Genomic DNA, 24,521 nt, shown 5'->3' with positions numbered 1-24,521 from the left:
AGACCTGATATCAGTTATAACTTATAGCTAATTCATAGCAATCGGAAAAGCCTGCCCTTTGCTTCTGGGTTTAACAAGAGATATTTTTTTTTCTTACTATTTGGCTTACTTCAAGGTTGTTTCACCATTATTTGAATAAAATATTTTTCTCTGCTGTATTTCAGGCCCCTTGGCTAATAGTCAACATCCCAAATTACATCAGCCATGCAGTTCAACATCTGCAGCATCTCAGCAAAAGAGTAAGGTTTCTTTTGACTCGCAATTACAATCAAAAATATTTGTCAGCTTGGCTCAGTTACTAGTACTGCTGCCACTGAGTCATCCTTGTCACTTCGAACCCCGAGCTAAGACTTTAACATTGGGTTGACACGTTGGTGCTGTACTGAGGGAGTGTCGTCTTGTTTTTATTTTTGGGGAAGTGTCATCGTTTCATTGGTATTGAAACTGAAGGCCGTGTGGCCGCTCAGGTGTAAAAGATCCCATGGCTCTATTTGATGACGAGGTCGGAATTCTCCTGATATCCTGTGCAATGCTCCTCCTGAAACCAACAATGTCTGGAGCAGATTTGCTGTTTGTGGGACCTGCCGCAAATTGGTTGCAGTTTTTGCCAACGTCACATAGATGAAGATAGCATTGTACAGCCCAGAAACAGGCCATTCTGTCCAGATGGACATTGCTGATGCTAATGCTGCATTCTCACCTGCTCCCATCCTACTTCATCTAAAAAAACGTCAGAGGCATGATCGGGAGATTTGCAGATGACGCAAAAATTGGCCATGTAGTTGATAGTGAAGAGGATAGCTGTCGACTTCAGAATGATATCAATGGTTTGGTAGAGTGGGCGGAGAAGTAGCAAATGGAATTTAATTCGGAAAAGCGTGAGGTAATGCATTTGGGGAGGGCAAACAAAGCAAGGGGATACTCAATAAACGGGAGGATATTGAGAGGGGTTGAGGAAGTGAGAGGTCTTGGAGTACATGTCTACAGGTCCCTGAAGGTGGCAGGACAGGTGGATAAGGTGATAAAGAAAGCATATGGAATGCTTTCCTTTATTGGATGAGGTACAGAATACAAAAGCAGGGATGTAATGTTGGAACTGTATAAAACGCTGGTTGGGCACAGCTGGAACTTTGTATACAGTTCTGGTCACTACATTACAGGAAGGACATAATTGCTCTGGAGAGAATGCAGAGGAGATTTACGAGAATGTTGCCAGGGCTTGAAAATTGCAGTTATGAGGAGGGATTGGATAGGCTACGGTTGTGTTCCTTAGGACAGAAGAGGCTAAGGGATTACCTAATTGAGGTGGACAAAATTATGAAGGGCCTAGATAGGGTAGACAGGAAGGACTTGTTTCCCCTAGCTGAGGGGTCAATTACCAGGGGGCAAAGATTTAAGGTGATTGGTAGAAGGATTAGAGGGGACAGGAGGAAAATTTTTCATCCAGTGGGTGGTGGATGTCTGGAATTCACTGCCTGAATTGGTGGTTGAAGCTGAGACGTTTAATTCATTTAAAAGCTACCTGGATCTGTATCAGAAGTGCTGTAACCTGCTGGAAAGAGGGATTGAAATGAGCGGCTAGTTTCTTTTTTCTCTTTTTGACTGGGCTGACTGGCCTATTTCTGCACCGTGACTTTTCTATGGTTCTAATCCTATCAACATATCCTTTTAATCCTTTCTCCCTCATGTACTTACCTAGCTTCCCCTGACTGCACTTTAAATCCATCCTTTGGAACTTGCATGGATGTGATAAGGTGATACAGAAATGCAGTGTTTTTTCTCTACTATTTTATAACATACACATTTAGTCATTTGGTAGAATGGAACTTGAGTGTTGCTGACTAATGATAATAAGAATAATCGTAGCAGCCTCTACCAATCAGAGTCGACTTGCCAGCCAATCAGCACTCTTCTCATTCAGTATAAAAGTTATTGTTCCCCTGACATTGGTGTTTTTCTTGTGATGGTCCTGATGAGTGCAAGACAAAAAGCTTCAACAAAAGGTCTTTTTTCAGCAACACTCAACATTCACATTCATGAAACTGGATTAAAATGGCAGATATTTGCGTGACTCTTGCTGGTTGACCAGTTGTGCACGTTGAAATTCACAATGACCAGATTTGAAAGATTCAAAATCGAATTTGGGGGGTTAAAAAGCTTCCCCGGCAAGGCTGATGCTATCTGGTCATGTGCGAGTTATTGATTGAGAATTGAGCAGATGAGAAAGGGGCAGCAAGCCATGGTCTCTTTGCCTGCAAACACCATTGATTATAAACTCCCTTAGCTGCCTGTCGTGAAAGGGCTTGGGGCTTCCTCGAAGGAAGGTGAGGAGCAAATTCTTGGTGCTGACGTCCAAGAGCTTGTGGAGACCAGCTATATCTGCACACCAGTTTGGAGTGCTCATAAATGCGTTTCCATGTGCCTGTGACAAGACAGAACTTGCTACTCACATGAAAAAGATTTGAAAAAGGAAAAGAAGCATCTTGAATGCTTTATTTTTCACTCTCAGAAAACAGTTAAAGGATTTAAGAGTGTTATGTGCTGTTTTAGTCACTCTATCTGCTGATTTAACTTGCTTTAGCACGTATTTCTTCTTTATAATAACTGATTTGCAACTTAGTTTGAAATATGTGGTCTATAAGTTTGATGTGATGTTTTACCACCTATTGGGGTCAAAATACAATGTTCTGGCCAGGCTGCATCTTGAATATTAGGCCCGGTTCTGGTTGCCAGGAAATGAGAGTAATGTTCAAGCGCTGCAGAAAAGGGGTACAAGTCTGATTCCTGTTTTAAACAACGAGAAAGAGAGACTTGCATTTATTTAGTGTCTTTCACAACCTCAGAACATCTCGAAGCGCTTTACAGCCAATGGAGTACTTTTGAAGTGTAATTACTATTGTCATGTAGGAAACAGCAGCCAGTTTGTGCATAGCAAGCTCCCACAAACTATAATGTGATATTGACCAGATAATTTACTTTTGTGATGGTTGTTGAGGGATAAATATTATCCAGGACGTCCCCCTGATATAGTGCAGACGTGTCTGCTCTAACGCCAGCAAGCCGGCAATTCTGACAGTGTAGCACTCCCTCAATACTGTATTGAGGTGTCAGCCTTCAACAACAACTTGACTTTTTAATATAGGAGCTTTAGCTTGGAAAGATGTCCCAAGATAATTCACAGAGGCGTAAGGGGAATAGGAGAGGTTTTGAGCATAAGGACTGCAGAAAAATAGCCTTCCTGCTGTGGGAGGAGATGCTTGTAGAGACAATCGGGGTGAGTGGGAAATTTGGCAGCTCCTCTATAGAGCTGAGCTGGAACTAATGAGTTAAAGGGAGGAAATCAGAAGAATCTGAGGGAGGCATCAAAACTTGTGTTCCTTCTAGCCCAATAAAATGTCTTTTTTAAAGATGATTTTACTTAGCTTTCCTTGAGTGGCCTGCAGTGAGGTGTTTCCCCTAGTGGGGGGGAGTCTAGAACTAGGGGACACAGTTTAAAAATTTGGGGTCTCCCATTTAAGACTGAGATGTGGACATTTTTTTTTCCCCGAGGGTCATTAGTGTTTGGAATTCTCTTCCCCAGAGAGCAGTGGAGGCTGGTTCATTGAAAAATTCAAGCTCGATTTAGACAAATTTTTGATCGAGAAGGGGAGTTAAGGGTTACAGGGGGAAAGACAGGAATGTGGAGTTGAGGCCACAGTTAGGTCAGCCATAATCTTATTGAATGGTGAAGCCAGCTCGAGGATCCAAGGGGCTCCTAATTCTCGTGTTCCTGTGATCCACTGTTTAGGCTGCTCTACACTTCATACCCATGGGGCAGAGCATGAGTGAGACCATCTGGTATCTCAGAATGGTGTTGTGGCTCCTCCGTTAGCATATTGAAAAGGAGGCCTCTGTCTGAAACAAAGCCTCCACAAAAGCTGCGAGAGCAATACCCGGAGTGGGGACGGTCGTGGAGAACTGTCTTTTGTTGGATGTTGCCACCCATTCCCATTGCCCTGAGACTGGGAAAGAGTCACCAGATCTTGGAGAGGTACACAGGATAGTTTTTGGTACGGTAAGGTAAAACCAGAATGTTTCATTAAATTAAATTGTAGGAGGAGGACATGAAGAGCACAGGTTCTATTGGTAAATTTAAGACTGATACCTGTAAGTCCTTCATACTAAGAAAAGTCAAAACCTAGAACAGACTTTTGGATGGAATCATGGAGACAAAACTTTTGAATCATGTAAGATATCATTAGATGCTGTAGAGATTTACTAATTGAATGAATTCAGACCGAACGGTCTCATTCATTCAAACTGCTCTTGTATACAGTGCATATCTGATACGATTTCCATTTATGAGGTGGTGGTAAAAGGCTATAAGGTGGGTGCAGAGACTTCCTACACATAAATCCCAGCAAGAATAAGGTTAAGTTTCAGTTCATGAGAATCTTGAGCCTGTTCAACGAAGGGAGCATGTCCAGTTTTGCGAGATGCCCTGAATGTAACTTTTAGTAGAAAAGTAAATATTTGTGATACTTGGTGTGTGTTAACAAAAACGATGTGGCAGCTTCACATTTAACTTGTTTTCTGTTCCAGTTGATTTCCAGCCCGTATCATCTATTAGTCTTTGCAGCGCTTCTCACCCTTTAGTACCATCACTCCCTCGGGGCTTTTGGCCAATCCCAGCTTCTCCGATAACTGGTAAGGAATATATAATAATTGGATGTATGATGCTGAATATCACTACAATACGTCCCCCATTAAACATTGACTCAGTCAACCTTGTTTCTCTGTCACGTATAGGCGTTTAATGTTGTGATGTTCATGATAACATTGTTTGTCACAGACTTCCTGTTCTGTGGTTTGCACATCCCACATGCGCGCGTGGTATTTTCTGCCCTTTTCCGCTGCGCTGTCCACCACAGGCGGCCTCTTCTGTTGCTCCTCTTTCCCCCGGCTTTTGTACAGTGCTGTAGTCCAAGTCCCAGTGTCCGTTCCCACCGCTGATGACTTCTTCAGCTGGCTTCTCTTCCCCTCTGCTCCCGCCCTCAGTCCTGAAGTCCCTCTTCCCCTGGCTCCCATCCCCCCACCCTCTGTTCTCACCTTTTAAAGTCTGTTGCCAATGCCAGGGTTGCTTCAGCTTGTTCCCCTTCCCCCTCACTCCCGTTCCTGCTCTCAGGAAGCACCAAAGTCCCAGGACAACTTCAGCTGCTCCGCGCACTGACCAACATCTGCCACTAGATGGAGCCTGGCGACTGACACCACGTGGCTGATGAGTGTAATTTTTTAAATATTTATTTACATTTATAATGTATTTCTTTTATATTTTAATTTATTTTAAAAATTATTTGGTTCATGAATGTAGTAGGAATGTACAGTACTTTCAATTTATAGTGGTTTAACATTTTTATTCTGATGATAAAGGTCCTAAAGTACCTAACTACAGCTGTAGATTGTGATGGGAAAATCTGATCTGCTTAATGTTGTTTCGCTTAAAGAGCTATTCAGGAATACAACTACAACATTAAGTTAGAAATTATTGTACATAAAGGGGAGACGGTGGGGTAGCGGTAATGTCACTGGGTTAGAGGTTCAGGTTAATGCTCCGGGAAGCAAAAACAGAAAATGCTGGAAAAACTCAGCAGGTCTGACAGCATCTGTGGAGAGAGAAACAGAGTTAATGTTTCGAGTCCATATGACTCTTCTTCAGACCAGTCGTGCGGACTCAAAACGTTAAGTCTGCTTCTCTCTCCACAGATGCTGTCAGACCTGCTGAGCTTTTATAAGATCATCAGACATAGGAGCAGAAATTAGGCCATTCGGCCCATCAAGTCTGCTCTGCCATTCAATCATGGCTGATAAGTTTCTCAACCCCATTCTCCCACCTTCTCCCCATAACCTTTGATCCCTTTACCAATCAAGAACCTATCTATCTCGGTCTTAAATACACTCAATGACCTGGCCTCCACAGCCTTCTGTGGCAATGAATTCCATAGATTCACCACTCTCTGGCTAAAGAAGTTTCTCCTCATCTCTGTTCTAAAAGGTCTTCCCTTTACTCTGAGGCTGTGCCCTCGGGTCCTAGTCTCTCCTAATAATGGAAACTTCTTCCCCGCGTCCACTCTATCCAGGCCTTTCAGTATTCTGTAAGTTTCAATCAGATCCCCCCTCATCCTTCTAAACTCCATCAAGTATAGACCCAGAGTTGTCAAACGTTCCTCTTCCAGCATTTTCTGTTATTATTTCATATTTCCAGCATCTGCAGTATTTTGCTTTTACTGCTCTGGGTACGTGGGTTCAAATTCTACCACGGCAACTGATGGAATTTTAATTTAATTAATAAAATTTAATTAATTGAAAAGAAAATCTGGATTTGAAAGCTAGTCTCAGTCATGGTGACCATGAGGCTATCACTGATTGCTGAAAATACCAAACGGGTCACTAATGTCCTTTAGTGAAGGAAATCTGCCATCCTTACCTGATCTGACCGACATGTGACTCCAGACTCCAGACCCGAGGGCAATTAGAGATGGGTAACAATTGTTCACCTTGACAGTGATGCTTGCATCCCATGAACAAATGAAAAAAGTAAATGTTAGAATGACTCTTCACACTGCTTGGTGCTTCTGATTTAAAAGTTTTAACTCTAAGTTTTGTGAGATGTGAAGCTTGCTTTACCTAAACAAGTAACTCTGCATTGAAGTGCTCTCATATATCCAAGTTTACTTTATCCATGCTCTCACCTAGCTTAATAATTTCTCAGGTTTATTACATCATCCATGTAAGTAAGAACAGAAGGTGCTGGAAAAACTCAGTGGGCCTGCTAACATCTGTGGAGGGAGAGACAGAATTAACGTTTCAAATCCAATATAACTCTTCTTCGGAGAGTTCTGAAGGAGAGTCATATTGGACTGGAAACGTTAACTCTGGTTCTCTCCTCACAAATGCTTCCAGACCTGCTGGGTTTTTACAGCATTTTCTGTTATTATTTCAAATTTCCAGCATCCGCAATATTTGGCTTTTATCTTCCACTTAAGTCCTTAGTTTGCAGGATTTATGTATCTTTCTTCAATTCTCTAACTTCATTATTGTACATCTGTTATTTTTAGTTCTTTAATTTTGCTTTCGTTTATCTTTACTCTCTAGAATTTAGCCATGTGTTATGACCCGCTCCCCACTCCACCCTCCACACCCACCCTCTCCACACCCACCCTCTCCACACCCCACCCCCCTTACCCCACCCCCCTCAATATCATATGTACCCTTGGTCCATCTAGTAGAATAAGGAGGAGGTTCAGCAGATGTCAACATTCATAGATAGAAAAGTAATATATAAATAACAATTAGCACAATAACTCTCACTCTTCTCTGCAATAGATTCATATCCCATGACCAGATATTCAGATTTTAATGGGAAAGTTAATATGCAAAGTAATGTTGTCCATGAACATTGTGAAGTATTTATTCAGTTATATCATGCAATAACCTAATTCTGGCTGGATATAATCTAGCAATTGAATGTATATCCCAAAAAAATTGTGTCTCCATGCATTCTGTGTCATTGAATTCTACTACTCGTAGTTATAGTGGAAACTACTTATGTAAACTTGTCACGTTATAATTATACCCTCCCACTAGTGGTGGCACTGCAGGACCTTAGTTTTGTGTTGCCTACCTTCTTGGTCTGTTGAATTTCACCAACTCTACTTTCCAAGTCACCATAAATTTTGTCATGGTAAATAAAAACAAGGACAGAATCAGTGGGTTTAAACTGGTGCTTGAATTCTGTCTGCATGAGCTACTTCAATCTACCCCCTTTCAACTGAAGACTGCACACGGCCTTCACTCCTTATTTGTAATGCCACTAAAGAGCAACCACTGAAAAGTTGCAAAAGCAAGATAATGCTATATTTTTGTGAGATGACCATGGCAAGTATTTCATGAAAATGGCCTAGATTTTGTATTTGGCAGTGAAGGAATGGCACTTGCTGTCACTTCACTGAAGCTGCCCACAAAATCTTTGTGGTCCTTAGAGCACAGACTTGGTCCAATCCGATTTCTGATCCAGTGTGGATCCCTCTACAGGGCATCTATGAACAGGCGAAGAAACGCCTCTTCATCCAATTCTGCACACGAAACATGAAGAATCTAAATCAGGATGTGTGAAGCAGGAAATATAATTTAGATTTAAGTCATGCATAGAAAGCAAAATAAAGATTAGGAAATATAGATGGGATTAATAGGATTGAAAGAGATAGACAGAACAAGCAAAACTATTATTTAAAAAAAAATCTTCTGAGAATGAGACTCCACAATTGTAAAATTAATTTTTCAGGGTCAGAGGGGTCATTGTCACTTATTCCGCCATTAAAACCTCTCATACTCCTGAATGCACCAGCTCCCCTTTTTTTCTGGTGGCTTTAGTGAGGAACTAATAGGCAGTATTATGCCATTGCATTCATATCGGTGCTGAGTCTATATGGGTCTATTGCCATAGTGCATCCTCTTTTTTAATTTATTCATGGGACGTGGGGGTCACTGGCTAGGCCAGCACTTATTACCCATCTGGAATACTAGTCCAGTGACAATACCACCTCGCCCTGTGGAGGGATGGGGTATCTCTGACAACAACTTCCAAATTTCCACATTTAATTGCACTTCTGGCTGTGAGAATTTGCCAGTTATGTAAATACCTCATGAATTTATTGGATTTTAAACTGCATCTTATGAATTTTTTTTCCTAAACTTTGTGCGTTTAGTGGTTTTAAGGAAGAACGTTTTATTTTAATGTTTCAGCTGATTTCCAGTCCGTGTCAAACCCTGGTGCCCACCAACAACCTTTAATACCATCTCCAGGTCTTTGGACGATGGTAACTCCTCAGATAAATGGTAAGGAGCCCTGCAGTTATTAGTGTTCGACATTAAGTGCGTGTACTCAACGCCAAGGTTACAGTGCAAACGGCCGGGGGAGTGGACGCTGGGTTGTGCCGCCCGTGAGACATTAGCCTTTCAGCTCTGGGAACTGGGTTCAAATCCATTCCAACCTGATGAAGAGAGAGCCCGTTATGCTCAGGAGAATCTTGCGCGGAATGTGTTTCGGCTGTCTCGTTTCAATCCCTAGTGGGCGTGGATTTGAAGCACCAACTGCTTCTATTTCAGCCTTAGATTGGCAGTCCGATTGGCAGTGAGACATCTGACATGATGGCTGGTGTGCAAAATGGAAAATGTTAAACTGGTCTTTTAGCAGCAGCTTGATGGGCATAAAATGTGCTGGAAAGTGAAAGCAGCAATGTCAGGGAAAGACTTATTACCAAATTGCTTTAAATCATGAATCTACTAACACCATTTCTTTATGCCGACTCCAATAAGTGTCATAATATATTCTAATACCAATGGCTTTCTTGATATCGAAAAATTAAAAATCAAATAAAACATTCTTTTTTACAATATAATTTGTTTCCCTGCTGTCCGCTGTGAGCTGTTTGCCTGATATTACTGTACAAATGCGCTTACAGTTGAAGTAGTGAAGAGAAACATTGAGGTATGACTACACGGTGCAGAGAGATGTGTATTTTCCTTATATTATGGTATATTATTTAATAATGCGTTTGGCATAATTCATCGTGTTGTTCCTAATTGATGCGGTATGTGTTTTTCAAATGGAATGCGATCAAGGGAAACACTGCTTTAAAAACATCTCCATTAAGAAGCAGAAACAGGAGTTTGAGTCCTGCTCTGCTTAAAGTGGCCTAGGCAAACTTATAACCTGGGTGTAACTGTTCTGATTCTCTGGTCTTTTGGGTGAGGCATGGGAAGCCACGTGAATGAGCAGCGAAGGATTTTGGCAGAGGATTAGCTGAAATGGCATATATATCAAGGAAACCTCATGCATAACAAAAGCAGGCAAAAGCCAGCAAAAGGCCATATGTACACTATTGTTTTGGCACAAGCTTGAAGGGGTAGGGGGGATGGTGGGGGGTGGTCTGGTCTACAGTCTTTGTGAAAAGCACCATCATGGCTGAGTTTTCCATCATTTGAGTCATCGCTATGCCTACTCTTAATTAAATGTACATGATTTAGAAAGCCAGGGTGTAAATATAACTACTTTTTTTCCTCCAAATGCTGTTAGTGGCGAACATTCAAAAATATCGAAACATGACTTTGGTTTAAAAAAAAAGGATTTGGTTTTTGTCTTTTAGCTTCTTTCCAGTCTTTGCCAAATGATGTCCACAGGGTCATGACTTGGCCGTCGTCGACCTCAGTAGCCAGTGCTCAAGGTCATAGGGGAGTCCCAGGCAACCAGCAGAGGGGTAAGGATGGAAACATTCTGTGAGAGTGAAGCACCAGAAACACTCCAAAGAAAGACTTGCATTTAAGTAATGCCTTTTACAACCTCAGGATGCTTTGCATCCAAGGAAATATATCCAAGGTGTAGTTACTGTTGTTACATGGGAAATGCGACGGCCAGTTTGTGCACAGCAAGATCCCACCAACGTTGCATTTTTTTTTATGGTGATGTTATTTGAAGAATTAATATCGGCCAGGACCATGTGGGGGACTTGTCCACCTTGTTTCAAAATAGCGTCTTGAGATCTAGACCAGAGAGGGCAGCTAAGGCCTCAGTTTGCTGAAAAAATGGCACGTTTGACAGTGCAGCACTTTCGCAGGACTACACTGGAACGTGAGCCTGGATTATGTGGGCAAGTCTCTGGAGTGGGACTTGAGATGTAGGGGTGGTGGGGAATGGGGGGATCGCAGGTTGGAGGATGGGAGCGCGTCGGAGGTCAGAGGGTTGGAGGTTGGGGAATGTGGGTTGGGGGTTGAGGAGGTCAGAGGCAGGGGGTGGGAGATCAGAGGTCACGGGTGTTGGAGTTCCAGGGAGGTTTTGGTTCGGGGTCGAGGGGGGTGTCAGAACTTCGGGGGGTGGGGAGTAGGGGGATCGGAGGTCGGGGTTGGTGTTGTAGGTTGGAGGTCCTGGGGGGCTGCTGGTGGATGTCGGAGGTTGGGGGGATGAGTGGATCGGAGGCCGGGAGAGGAGGGGTGGTGGCGGAGGTCTGGGAAGTAGGGGGGTTTGGGGTCGGTGGGAGGTCCGGTTGGGGGAGGCGGGGGCGGTGTCGGAGGTCAGGGGTTAGGGGATGGGAGGATCGGAGGTCGAGTGATGGGGGGGTGTCGGAGGTCAGAGGGTTCAGAGGTTGTGGGGTGGGTGTTGGGGAAGTTGGGGGATGTGGGTTTGGGGAGTGGGGGTTGAGGGGGCCGGAGGTTGGTGGGGGTGGGTGGGGAGGGTGTGGGGGAATCAGGTCAGGGGTGTGGGGGGATTGGAGGTCAGGGGTTTGGGGATAGGCGATTGGGGGTTGGAGGATCTGGAGTGGGGGCTGGGTCGTGGGAGTCAGAGGTCAGGGGGTATGGGTTGGGGATTGCTGGGGGTTCAGGGTTCAGGGAGGTGGATGTTGTGGGAGCTGGGGGAGTCCCGTGGGGTTGTCTGGATCTTTACAATTGTTACCCAGAAGTTAGAAAGGTTTTAATTCTAATTTTTTCTGGTTAACTATTGGTATAATCCCTGCAGAACCATCCAAAGTTTGTGATTTAAACCCCATTTTCGGATGGTTCCCAGCACACTGCAATTTTCCAGAGGAAGTGTAAACTTCTGGGCAATTACCATGCAAACCCTTACCTGGGAACTTCCCAGAGGGATTCCCCAGCGCATCTTTGAGATAACACCCACCCCCCCCAAATCCGATGCTGAGGGACTCGGAAGTTACAGCCCATTAAATTGTCAACTTAATGTCTTTGTATTGTGTTTATTCCTATATTTAGCGGAAGCGATAAATGTTTGTTGTCCTTGAGCAGCATTTCCCTTTGTTGTTAGCTATGACCTTACCCCTCTGTTTGTCTAATCCCCTCCAGCACAACCCCTGAGCTGTCCCCCACCTCCACTCTCCCAATTCTGACCCCCTGAAATAACTCCACTTCGCTTCACTTCAGTATTGACAGCAGTGCCTTCAGCTGCTTGGGCCCTAAGCTTTGGAATTTCCTCTCTAGGGCAGAGAATTTAATATGATTGTAAGCAATACAAGCAGGAATAGGCCATTCGGCCCCTCGAACCTGATCTGCTATTCAATAAGATCATGGCCGACCTGAATGTGGCCTCAATTCCACATTCCCACCCACCTCAGATAGCCTTTGACCCCCTTGTTAGTCAAGAATCTATTTGCCTCTGCCTTAAAAATATGCATTAACCCGGCCTCCACCATTCTGTCTGGAGAAGAGAGTTCCAAAGATTCACAACCCTCTGAGAGAAAAAAATCCTTCTCATCTCCACCTTAAATGGGATACCCCTTATTTTTAAACTGTGCCTCTAGTTTCTCCCACAAAGGGGAATGTCCTGTCAGCATCTGCCCTGTCAAGCCCCTTCAGAATCTTATATGTCCCATTAACATAAAGGGTCATTGAATAGAGGAGTTCAAAATCGTGAAGGGTTTTGCTAGAGTAAGTGAGGAGAAACCATTTCCAGTGGCAGAAGGGTCAGTAACCAGAGAACACAATTTAAGATCATTGGCAAATGAACAAGAGGCAAGGTGAGAAATGTTTTTATCAGCGTTGTGTTAAGATCGGGAATGCACTGCCTGAAAGGTGATAGAAGCAGATTTAATAATAACTTCCACAAGGGAATTGAATTACTAATACTTAGGAAAACATTTGCAGGGCTATGAGAAAAGGGTAGGGAATGGGACTAACTGGGCTGAATGGCCTCCTTTTATACTGTATCATGCTATGATTCTATACCAATGTGTTATCCTGTGTGTCACTCTCTCTCTCTGCCTTTACGATGCTCCTTAATATCTCTTTGCTGAAGCTTTTGACACCTGTCCTAATATCTCTCTGACTTGGTATCAAATTTAATCTGATTACACTCCTGGGAGGCGCATTAGGAAGTCTTACTACGTTAAAAAGGCTATCTAAATGCAAATTGTTGTTGATAGCATGCCATTGTGGTACTCCTGTATAAGTGATTATTCGTACACATTTCCCAGGGTTTAAGAAAATTAACTTTGACTGAAGTTAACTTTTTGATTGAATACATAACTGTTTTCTAAAGATTGGTCACCCCAGGATAGTAGTTCTCAGTACCCAAGAAAGAAAGCACGTTAAGAGACATTGTGTAGGGATAACTAATATTTAGTAAATTAATTGGATTCCTAAAAACATTCTTGATGCTTGAACTAACTACTTCCCATGCTTGGTAGTACAATTTGTAACAGAGGAAGCAGCCTGAACACTTAGGATTCTCAAGACCCATGAAAAGAGAAATGTGATAGATTTTGAACGATATTTTATAGCAAACTCTCAAGACGTGAAACATCATTCTTGTATTTCAGGCATGGTAATGAGTAGCCGTTACACCATTGCTCCTTGTAGAGCTCCTCTTGTCCTGCCAACAATACCTCTGCCAACTCGGAGCAGGTGCCAGGTATGAACAGTTTCTTTGCGATCGCCTTTGGTATGACTAGGTTTAATTTGTTTTGCTGCACTCCATTTGGTCCAATGAGACATTTTCAGTTACACATCTTAACATAGGGACAGTTTCAGCACATTCAACTCGTGACTGTTGCTGCCGAGGGGCTTTGTTTCATAAGGATCTTGAATATTGCTGAAAAGAGAGACATGTTGCCTCAGGACAAATGCAAGAATGCCAAATTTCAAACGATCGCAACAGTTTATATTGCAGGAGAAAAGGGTGCTGATTGGGTTGCAAGTCAACTCTGTTGTGATGTTGCCATGGAGAAAGCAATGGGGAAACAATAGGCTCCCCACGCTCCTGGGTGACTCAAAAAAGGCACAAAGATTGATGAACATATTCCTTTTGTTTGCAGAGAATGGGTCCCTGTCTATGAATGTATATCACTTCTAGCAAGCATAAATGAGCCACATTAGGAGTTTGACTGATTATTTTAAATTCATTGTCAGTGTAGCTATTAGCACACACAGGATTGTTCAGCAAGTGCTTCCCAATCGCAGAATCACATCTGACAGTTGATGTTTTATTTTATATTGGTCTACAATCTAAAACTTTTGGGATTAGACAAATAACATCTAGGTATGTCGGCAATGGGATAGCCTTTAAAAGAACACTGGGCGGAATCTTCCATTCTCAGCAGGCGTTTCGTTCGCTACTTGAAAAGATGGCGAGACATCCATGCTGACTCTGAGGAGGAAGGCCCAGCGTATCTTCTGCCCATCAGGCGGGTAGGGAGACGGTGGTGGGCCTTCCTCCAGACTGAGGACCCTGGAAGGCGACTTCCCACCCGGCAAGAGTTGTCGGCTAATCAGAGGCCGGCGGCTCTTGCACTCAGCAGCGCCACGGAGGAGGCTGTGGCTGCTGCCGGTATAGCACTCCAACACCCTCTGGAGACCCAGGATCATGGAGCGACCCAGGAAAAGGTAATTGCTGTTGAGGTGAATGGAGGGGGGGAGGTATTTTGCAGAGTGGGCATCACATGGACAGGGTGGCCATGGGGGCATCAGCAGCAAGGGCAGTGGGTTGCCTGTCTGCAGCCACCTCCCTGCCCCTATGTCCATGCCCTCGATCATGCAGAGATTAGTGCAGGGTCAAGAGACCACCCCTCCTCCCTTGAACATACCCCCAGCTGATATGCAGCCCACGGAGTTTTACCAGATGTGCAGGTCACATGTCGGCAGGCCTGCCTGGAGCTGGGAAAAAGGCAGTGGAGCTGGAAGAGGTCCTTGAGTGGCCATTAATTGGCCACTTAAGGGATTCCAGTGGAGGTGGAGGGGTGGGGGCTGGGCCTTCTCGCCCGGAACTTACTTCCAGTGGAAGCGGGAAGGCATCAGGCGTCAGGCCTGACACAACCCGCGAAATTCTCAGGTCAGCCCCACCTCCTTCCTCACCTCCTGTGGGGGCCCAAGGTTCCCTTTGGCCTCTCAATGGCTGATCGATCTCCTGTCAGGATCAGATATAGTCTGCGGGCCAAAATCAAAATACCGCAGATGCTGGAAATCTGAAACAAAAACAGAAAATGCTGGAAAAGCTCAGCAGGTCTGACAGCGTCTGTGGAGAGAGAAAAACAGAGTTTGTCTTCTGAGTCTTACGGACTCGTAGCATTAACTCTGTTTCTCTCTCCACAGGTGCTGCCGGTGCTGATGAGTTTTACCAGCATTTTCTGTTTTTATTATGGTCTTAAGGGATGCTGGACAAGCAATGGTCGAACCAGGATTCACAGATGTAATTTAATCACTATTTTCAATTGATACATTTTTCCCTTTATTTTTATACAATTACTTTCGTGGTATTTGTATTTAAAATAGCAAATGGTATAGCAGGTTGGGGAACGGAGAGGGCACGTTAGTTAAAAGCAGACAGCCTGAAGAGCAGGCCGAGAAAACAAACTGAGGCTCCACAGCACCACCACTGGGTGTAGTTCACATGACCAGTTTATGGGGAATGATGTTAGAAATGTGCACAGGAACTTAGGCGTGGACACTGCGGGTGACAAAATGTGACAACGAGAAGTAAGACATTGTAGACAGAAAGTGGGTACGGACACAAGAATTTTCATACATTCTATCACATGGGAGAAACTTTGACAAGTTCTCGTTCAGCTCAAATCACATGTACTAATCATTTTTTTAAAAATGGTTTTCAAATGCTTTTCCCAGAAGATGCTGGCAAAGGCCATTTGCTGTAGGAAGGATGCTGGTGGTGGATTTAGGGGCAAAATGCAGCAGGGAGCATGTCCAGCCAGTGAATACATAATCTAATTAATGTTCCACTAATTCTCTTACTGTTTTTTCACTGCAGCCTTCTACTACTTCAATTAAGGAGCAGGAGCCTCTCACAGCCACAGTGCTTTCGGCACTCCCCTGGTTGGGTGACCAACTGTCCTATTTTGTTATGGGATCGTCCCGTAATTTCGCTCATTGTCCCGTGTCCCATCGTGTTTCTCCCCGGGATTGAATTTGACCTGTATTTCTAAAGTTATTTGTGCAGCCGCACTCCTGCTGTCAGCCATAAGTTTTGAATACCCCAGAGAAGCATGGCACAGCCACCATCTTTACAGTGGCAAAGTGCAGCAGAGGGCATGTGCGGCCGCCATCTTTATAGGGGCAAAATGCAGCAGGGGGCATGTGCGGCTGCCATCTTTATAGGAGCAAAATGCAGCAGGGAGCATGTGCGGCCGCCATCTTTATAGGGGCAAAATGCAGCAGGGAGCATGTGCGGCCGCCATCTTTATAGGGGCAAAATTCAGTAGGGAGCATGTGCGGCCACCATCTTTATAGGGGCAAAATGCAGCAGGGAGCATGTGTGGCCACCATCTTTTTAGGGGCAAAATGCAGCAGGGAGCATGTCCAGCCAGTGAATACATAACCTAATTAATGTTCCACTAATTCTCTTACTGTTTTTTCACTGCAGGTTTCTACTACTTCAATTAAGGAGCAGGAGCCTCTCACAGCCACAGTGCTTTCGGCACTCCCCTTCCAGGAGCAGAAGCAACTACTGGGTATGTAAAATTTAGAGGTAGGTTTTAAGAAGTGTCTTAAAGGAGGAAAGTGAATTGGAGAGGTGTAGGGAGGGTATTCTGGAGCATTGAGCCTTGGCACCTTAAGCCACCAATGATGGACCAATTATAATTGGGAATACACAAAGAGGCCAGAATTAGAGGAATATATCTTGGGGAGGCTGTGGCATTAGAGGAGATTACAGAGAAATGGAAGGATTTGAAAACAAGGATGAAAATTTCAAAATTAAGATGTTGCATGACTGAGCCAGTGTAGGTCAATGAGCACAGGATTGTTGGGGAAACAGGACTTGCTACGAGTTAAGACAGGGGCCGCCGTATTTTGGTACTGAGTGGCAGGGCAGGCTCGAAGGGCTGAATGACCCACTTCTGCTCCTATTTTCTATATTTCTACGTTTTTTGACTTCAAGTTTACGGCGACTGACAGTTGGGGACACCAGCCAGGAATGTGTTAGAATAGTCAAGTCTACAGGTAACGAATGCAGGAGTGAGGGTTTCAGCAGCAGATGAGCTGAGACGCGAGCGAAGTTAAGCAATGTTTTGGAGGTGGAAATATGTGGTCTTGGTGATGGCATGAATATGACAACGGAAGTTCATCTCATTCAGTATCAATCTGCTCAGTAGCCTGAGACATAACATCAGTCTGAACTTTTTCTCAGTCTTCATTCACCCAGATTGGATCCTGATAATGAAGACAAGAATCCCAATCAGAGCATCAAGAGGAGGGAGGGGATTTTGTTCATTTTAAATTTTGAATCCTCTATGTTGAATACAACAATTGACTAGAATAGATACCGATTAATTCACCATTTCCTGTTCAACAAATGGTTGGTCGACTCTTGCACAAAGAATGGATTCAGTCCTACCTCTTAATCAAACTTCGCTCCACAAAAGGTTTCCATTCCAAAACTCTTGGTTCTCTCACCTGTGTGGACCATCACACAAAGGATGTGGAGCAACTGGGAATCACTATCGGATGGAATGGGAAGATATTCTGACAGATTGAATACTTTGTTCAAGTGTGTTAGTGAGATTACCCCAGTGGTCTGATTATTGTAGATGCTACTGGCTGGGGAATGGAGTCAAGCTATTAAGTATATGGAGTATAATGTGAGGAAGGAAAGTTAACTGCAGTTTTCAATTTTTTTCTAAAGCTAGTTGCCAAGTACTGTACTCCTAACCTCCTTACCCTCTGTCGCCTGATCTGGAGGTTTGTGAATTCACTTCTCCAGAGTTAAGTGATCCCACAACCAACAGATCATATCTAAGCTCTGCAGTCCTGCCACATCCAGTAGTGAGTGGTGGTGGACAATTAAACAGCTAACTGGAGGAAGTTCACAAATATCCACAAATATCCCCATCCTCAATGATGAAGGAGCCCTGCACATCAGTGCAAATGACAAGGTCAAAGCATTTGTAACTATCTTCAGCCAGAGGTGCCGAGTGGATGATCCATCTCAGCCTCTTCCTGAGGTCCCTACCATCACAGATGCCAGTCTTCAGTCAATTCGATTCAGTCCATGTGGTACCAAGTAATGGCTGAAGGCACTGGATACTGCAAAGACTATGGGCCCTCATAATATTCCAGCAATAGTACTGAAGACTTGGCTTCCAGAACTAGCCACGCTGTTCCAGTACAGATACAACATTAGCATCTATCTGACAATTTTGAAAATTGCTCAGGTATGTCTTGTCCACAAAAAAACAGGACAAATCCAACTCGGTCAATTAGCACCAATCAGCCTACTTTCGATCGTCAGCAAAGTGATGGAAAGGGTTGTCGACAGTGCTGTCAAGCTGCACTTACACAGCAATGACCTGCTCACTGACGTTCAGTTTGAATTCTGCGAGAGCCACTTGGCCCAGGACCTCATTACAGCCTTGGTTCAAGCATAGACAAAAGGGCTGATTCCAGAGGTCAGGTGAGAGCGACTGCCCTTTACATCAAGACAGCATTTGACTGAGTGTGGCATCAAGGAACCCTCACAAAATTTGAAGTCAATGGGAATCAGGGGAAAAATTCTTCATTGATTGGAGTTGTATCTCGCACTAAAAGAATGGTTGTGGCTGTTGGGGGTCAGTCATCTCAGTCCCAGGACATCGCTGCAGGAGTTCCTCAGGGTAGTGTCCTAGGCCCAACCATCTTCAGTTGCTTCATCAGTAACCTCCCCTCCATCAGAAGGGGGGTGTCCACTGATGATTGTACAATGTTAGCACCATTCGCAACTCTTCATATACTGAAGCAACCCCTGTCCATATGTAGCAAGATCTGGACAACATTCAGGCTCGGGCTGTTTAGTGGCAACCAATATTTGTACCACACAAGTGCCAGGTAATGACCATCTCCAACAAGAGAGAATCTAACCATCTCCCCTTGATGTTCAATGGCATTACCATCGATGAATTCCCCCACTAGCCAAATCCTTTATCATTGACCAGAAACTACACTGGAACAACCATACAAATACTGTGGCTGCAAGAGTAGATCAGAAGCTCGGAATTCTGCAGCGAGTAACACATCTCCTGACTCCGCAGTGCCTGTCTATCATCTACAAGGCACAAGTGTGATGGAATACTCTGTTTGTCTGGATGAGTGCAGCTCCAACAACACTCAAGAAGCTTGACACCATCGAGGACCAAGCAACCCACTTGATCAGCACCCCATCCACCACCTTAAACATTCACTCCCTCCACCACTGACGTACAGTGGCAGCAGTGTGTACCATCTACAAGATGCACTGCAGCAACTCACCAAGGCTCCTTCGACAGCACCTTCCAGATCCACGACCTCTACCATCCAGAAGGACAAGTGTAACGGACATATGGAACACCACCACCTGCGAGGTTCCCCTCCAAGTCACACTCCATCCTGACTTGGAACGACAACATTGTTCCTTCACTGTCACTGGGTCAAAATCCTGGAACTCCCTTCATTCCTAACAGCAACGTGGGTGTACCTACGCCACATGGACTGCAGCGGTTCAAGGAGGCAGCTCAAGGATGGTCAACAAATGCTGGCCCAGCCAACAACGCCCAAACCCCGTCAAAGAACCTTTTGAAAGTTCCAAAGAAACATGAAAAAAAAATCCTTACATATTTTTGGTTTTGCTACAGGCGTTTCATTAATATTTACTAAGATTCACCTTCTGTCCTGTCAACATACTTACAGGGGAACGACTTTTCCCATTAGTACAAATTCTACATCCTTCCTTGGCGGGAAAAATCACTGGAATGCTGCTGGAGTTGGATAACTCGGAATTACTACAGTATTTGGAGTGCTCGGATTCTCTTCACTCAAAGGTAACCTTGAAATGGTGCAATTTAGAGTGGATGGGTTGGAATCTCATGTGTTAATTTAGAGTGGATGGGTTGGAATCTCGTGTGTTAATTTAGAGTGGACGGGTTGGAATCTCATGTGTTAATTTAGAGTGGATGGGTTGGAATCTCGTGTGTTAATTTAGAGTGGATGGGTTGGGTAGGATTTTGGATCCATATGAATAAGCTGCAGTTGGGAGTGCTAATATTAAAATAAGGTTCTTATTTTAAATAAATACATTTATAAATAATTGTTAATTATTTTATTACCATGATACCTTGAGTAATGCCATATGAAATAATCAGGTTTGCATATTTTAAAATAATGCTCCTGTATCTATAGGAATTAATGTATTACAAAGCAAAGGGATATTTGAGTTGGAGGTGGGAAAGAACGTGGTTAGTTTACTAACCAATGGAGTGTTTGTTTTCAACGTTGTTTACCTGATTCCAAAATGGCGATCTTCATTTTCGAATTTAAAATCGAAAACGGTTGAAATAAATTCACAGGCCAGTTCAATGTTTGACATGCAGCTAATCTACTAACAAACCCTCCCCTCAACACCAACTTGCATTGATAGAGCGCCTTTAGCGTAGTAAAATGTCCCAGAGAGCTTCACAGCAGCGTCATCAAACAAGATTGGACACCATTCCCCGTAAGAGGATATTAGGGCAGATCACCAAAAGCTTGGTCAAAGAGCTCGGTTTCAAGCAGTGCTCTGAAGGAGGAAGGAGAGGTTTAAAGAAGAAATTCCAGACCTTTGGCCCTCAGCAGCTGAAGGCACGGCCGCCATTTGCTTTATTCATTCACCAGGATTTGGGCATCGCTGGCAAGGTCAGCTTTTGTTGCCCTTGAACCGAGTGGCTTGCTAGGCCACTTCAGAGCAGTTAAGAGTCAACCACAATGCCGTGGGTCTGGGGTCACATGGAAGCCAGACCAGGTAAGGATGGCAGACTTCCTTCCCTAAAGGACATTGGTGAACCAGATGGTTTTTCACAACAGTTGATGATTGTTGTCATGGTCACCATTATTGAGACTCGATTTATATTCCAGATATATAGTAATTGAGTTTAAGGGTGGAATTTGAGCCCATGTCCCCAGAGCCTCTGGGCTAGTAGTCCAGAGACATTGCCACTATACCACGTTCTCGCTTAAGCGATTAAAATCGGGGACGCGCAAGAGGCCAAAATTGGATGGGGTGCAGAGATCTAGGGTGGTTGTCAGGCAGGAGGAGGCTCCAGGGATAGGGAGGGGTGAGGCCAAGGAGAGATTTGAAAGCATGTTTGGGAATTGTAAAGTTGAGATATTGCAGGACAGGGAGTCATTATATGTCAGCGAGCATAAGGGTGATGCACGAACGGGATTTGCTGCAAGTTAGGATACAGGCAGAATGAACTTTAAAATGAACTTGAGTTTATAAAGAGTGGAATGTGGGAGTCCAGACAGGAATACATCGGAATTGTCAAGTCCAGTGGTAGCCAAGGCATGGATGAGGGTATCAGCAGCAGATGAGCAGAGGAAGGGGGTAGGGAGTCAGGTGATGGCACAGAGGTGGAAATAGGCTTGGTGTTGGCACAGACATGTGATCAAAACCTTCCCTTGGGGTCAGAGACAACATCGAAGCTGCGCCAAGTCTAGTTCAGCCTCAGCCTCAGCCAGAGAAAGAGATGGGCTCAGTGACAAGAGAGTGGAGTTTGCGGCTGGGCCTGAAGAAAATGACTTTGGTCTTTCCAATATTTAGTTGGAGGAAATTTCTGCTTATCCAGTACTGGATGTCCGTAATTTGTATGATGGAATTTGACTGTTTATAGATTAACACCAGCTACCTTCCCATCGTCGTCTTCCCCCTCTCACCAGCTTGACACCAATCGATCGTAACTTATTTCCAGTGGCTTCTATTGATTCATGGTTTGGTCATTGTACTTGTCAATGAAGGGATCACAACCAGGCTCGCTGCAGGTTATATTTAAATGTAATTCTTTATCTTGTTTCTGGAATGATGACCCCTGTTACTGATGCTAAATGAATTAAGAATCCACATTATTAACATAAATCATTTGCAGTGCTCTGCTTAATCTGATGAATTATTTAATAATCCCGTTAAGGATGTCAATTGTATTAACTCCATTATGCTCAGTGCTCCTCCTGATATGCTCACCATCTTTCTGCTCTGTGGTTCTGCCTAGGTTGATGAAGCTGTGGTGGTTTTGCAGAGGCATCAGGCTCAGAAAGATTTCCTCCAGAGAACAAATCTGGTTGCGGCTACCTGTAAACAGAAGAAATGAGAAGCAGCGAGCAGGCAGTTTTCACCAAGAAGCTGCTGTGCAATTAGTTTGCAGGAAGGTCTTGACTGCAGAGCGGGATTAACGCACTGCTCTTTCATCTCCCAAGTTTTCAATCTAGCACAGGCAGAAATCTGACAACTCGCAGGGTCTTTTGGTGAAGTTGGAAGTTGGTCAGGTGTCCACCAAACAAAACTGTCCACAATCTAGCACTGGGGTTAGCACTGAATTCCCAATCATCACTTGGAGAAGCCAGGAGGGTAGCTGGGCATAGAGTTGTCACACGGTATTAGGGGGGATGTTTGTCTGAGTCTATGATTAAAGGTGTATAGTTGAAGCAGAGAAAGGGGGTTTTACCTCTTCATCTAGCCTAGGCTGCACTAAAGCTGGGAGTGCTGGTAGTGAATGTGAGAAACTGATATCTCTTAAATTCCCCAGTACTGACATCCTTCACTTTAAGGAATTCACCTTGAAAAATAGGAGTTTTTAATAGATGTGTGTAAAAATATATATTTTTTAAAAAACAGGCATATACAATTTTTTTTTACTTTAACCTTTTGGCAGAGACAGCATCACTCTCCACTTACACAGTACATTTTATAAGTACAATTTAAAATGCTGTAAGCCATCTGCCTTATACTGTGAAATATATTTTTTACCTTCTGGGAACATACATCTTAGCCTGAGAACCTGGCAAGTTTCCAAACCAGCAATCTGTGTCAAGAGCTTCAGCTCGGCTTGGGGGCTTCACCTGTAACCACTGCTGGTCACAGTTCCGCTGGCAGCTTACGTGGCGAGAGAGAGAGAGACAACGGAGAGCCACCTGCCTCGCTGGGTATGTTCTGGTCGGGGTGGGGAGTTGTTGGAGTGAGCTCCAAAGAAGCTCCCTGTACAATCCCTGTCCAGTCCAAGTACCACCTGTTGAATTGAAAATGGAGGGATTTGAAAACAACACGCCCAAGCAATTTGATGATAATATCTCACAGCCTTTCCGGCTTCAATTCTGACAGCAAGCTGTCGAAACGATGCAGACTTGCCAAGTCCCAAGCCGATGTGGGTTTGATGCTACTCTTGAAATCCGTTCATGCATCGATGTCCAAAAGGGCCATGTGACCACCTAGATAGAGGTTACTATAGACCAATGAAAATTTGCCAAGGGACTAAAAATCAGTTTTGATATGAAATGAATTAGAGATGACGAAGGCCAATCAGCTCATCTTAGCTCAAGTTGTTTAGAAGGCCCATTTGGTCCTTCACACGTCACAACGTCCCTCAATTGCTTCTTCAGTGATTTCAGGGAGCTTACCTGCAAAGTCCATTGTTACAATTGGCGCTCACTCCGTTAACTCTTTCTCATGTCTAGTGCAAACAGTCCTACAGGCAAATCCTCACTCCCTCGAAATTGAAAGATGACCTCGTGTGGTCAAGTCCTTTGTTGTTGTGTCCTTTGAGAAAGTGGATATTATCAGCAATACTGTTGGAAACGCTTTTAAAACGAGCAAGATTGTTAAACAAAAGTATTCACAAATCATTACCTGCAGAAACAAGCAGAAAAAGTGAGATATTAAAATGCAGGAATTTGAAGCTGGTTCACCAAACCAGTCAGCTGTGATCTTTTGAAAACTTGCAGAACTTGAGATAAGATGAATAACTTTCAGAGAAGTGTTTGAGCAGAATAGAGTCTTTGCAGGATTTACATAGGTGAATGTTGACTGAACTGCACCTTGTTCCCATATCCCATGGCCAGACAAGATTGCACTGCCAGATATGAAATGTTGTGTGTTTAGACTGCTGATTGATAAAACATTCTCCACTAGTTTCTACAATGGCACTGTCAGCTGCTGTCTAGTTTTTGGGCTCTCATTTGCCACAGTATTCCCTCTTGTCGACCCTAACATCGTTGTCCCCAGTGAAGTTGTTCCTCTCTCCCTTGCTGATCACTTCCCCATAATGGCCCCGCTTTGCTTCCTTTGCAGACGTGGGCTTATCTGGGCCACTTCTACAATGGCAGGATTGTCGTATGAGGAGAAATTGGGCCGACTAGGCCTGTATTCACTGGAGTTTAGAAGAATGAGAGGAGATCTCATTGAAACGTATAAAATTCAGACAGGGATGGACAGACTGGGTGCAGGGATGATGTTTCCTCCGGCTGGGGGGTCTGGAACAAGGGGTCACAGTCTCAGGATATGGGGTAGGCCATTTAGCACTGGGATGAGGAGAAACTTCTTCACTCCCAGGGTGGTGAACCTGTGGACTTCTCTACCACAGAAGTCTGTGGAGGCCAAGTCTCTGAAGAATACATTTAAGAAGGAAATAGGTAGATTTCTGAACTCAAGGGGTATGGGGAGAGTGCGGGAGTATGGCATTGAGATAGAGGATCAGCTATGATCATGTTGAATGGTG

At 44.1% G+C, this 24,521-nt stretch overlaps 1 protein-coding gene across 1 annotated transcript in view; it reads left to right on the top strand.

Annotated features, from left to right (window-relative positions):
- Positions 1 to 24,245, top strand: part of LOC121293556 (E3 ubiquitin/ISG15 ligase TRIM25-like) — a 32,870-nt gene extending 8,625 nt beyond the window's left edge. The window contains exons 5-12 of the mRNA XM_041216586.1: positions 165 to 239; positions 4,582 to 4,686; positions 8,782 to 8,874; positions 10,185 to 10,295; positions 13,362 to 13,453; positions 16,415 to 16,502; positions 19,690 to 19,820; positions 22,023 to 24,245. Coding sequence (XP_041072520.1) covers positions 165 to 239; positions 4,582 to 4,686; positions 8,782 to 8,874; positions 10,185 to 10,295; positions 13,362 to 13,453; positions 16,415 to 16,502; positions 19,690 to 19,820; positions 22,023 to 22,121 — 794 coding nt within the window. The 3' untranslated portion in view covers positions 22,122 to 24,245. The remainder of the gene's footprint in view (positions 1 to 164; positions 240 to 4,581; positions 4,687 to 8,781; positions 8,875 to 10,184; positions 10,296 to 13,361; positions 13,454 to 16,414; positions 16,503 to 19,689; positions 19,821 to 22,022) is intronic.
- The last annotated feature ends 276 nt before the right edge of the window (positions 24,246 to 24,521 follow it).

The sequence above is a fragment of the Carcharodon carcharias genome, chromosome 22 (genome assembly GCF_017639515.1).
Source record: "Carcharodon carcharias isolate sCarCar2 chromosome 22, sCarCar2.pri, whole genome shotgun sequence".
Classification (NCBI taxonomy): domain Eukaryota; kingdom Metazoa; phylum Chordata; class Chondrichthyes; order Lamniformes; family Lamnidae; genus Carcharodon; species Carcharodon carcharias.
Note: the sequence above shows the minus strand (reverse complement) of the source record. Positions and strands in the feature narration are given on the sequence as shown.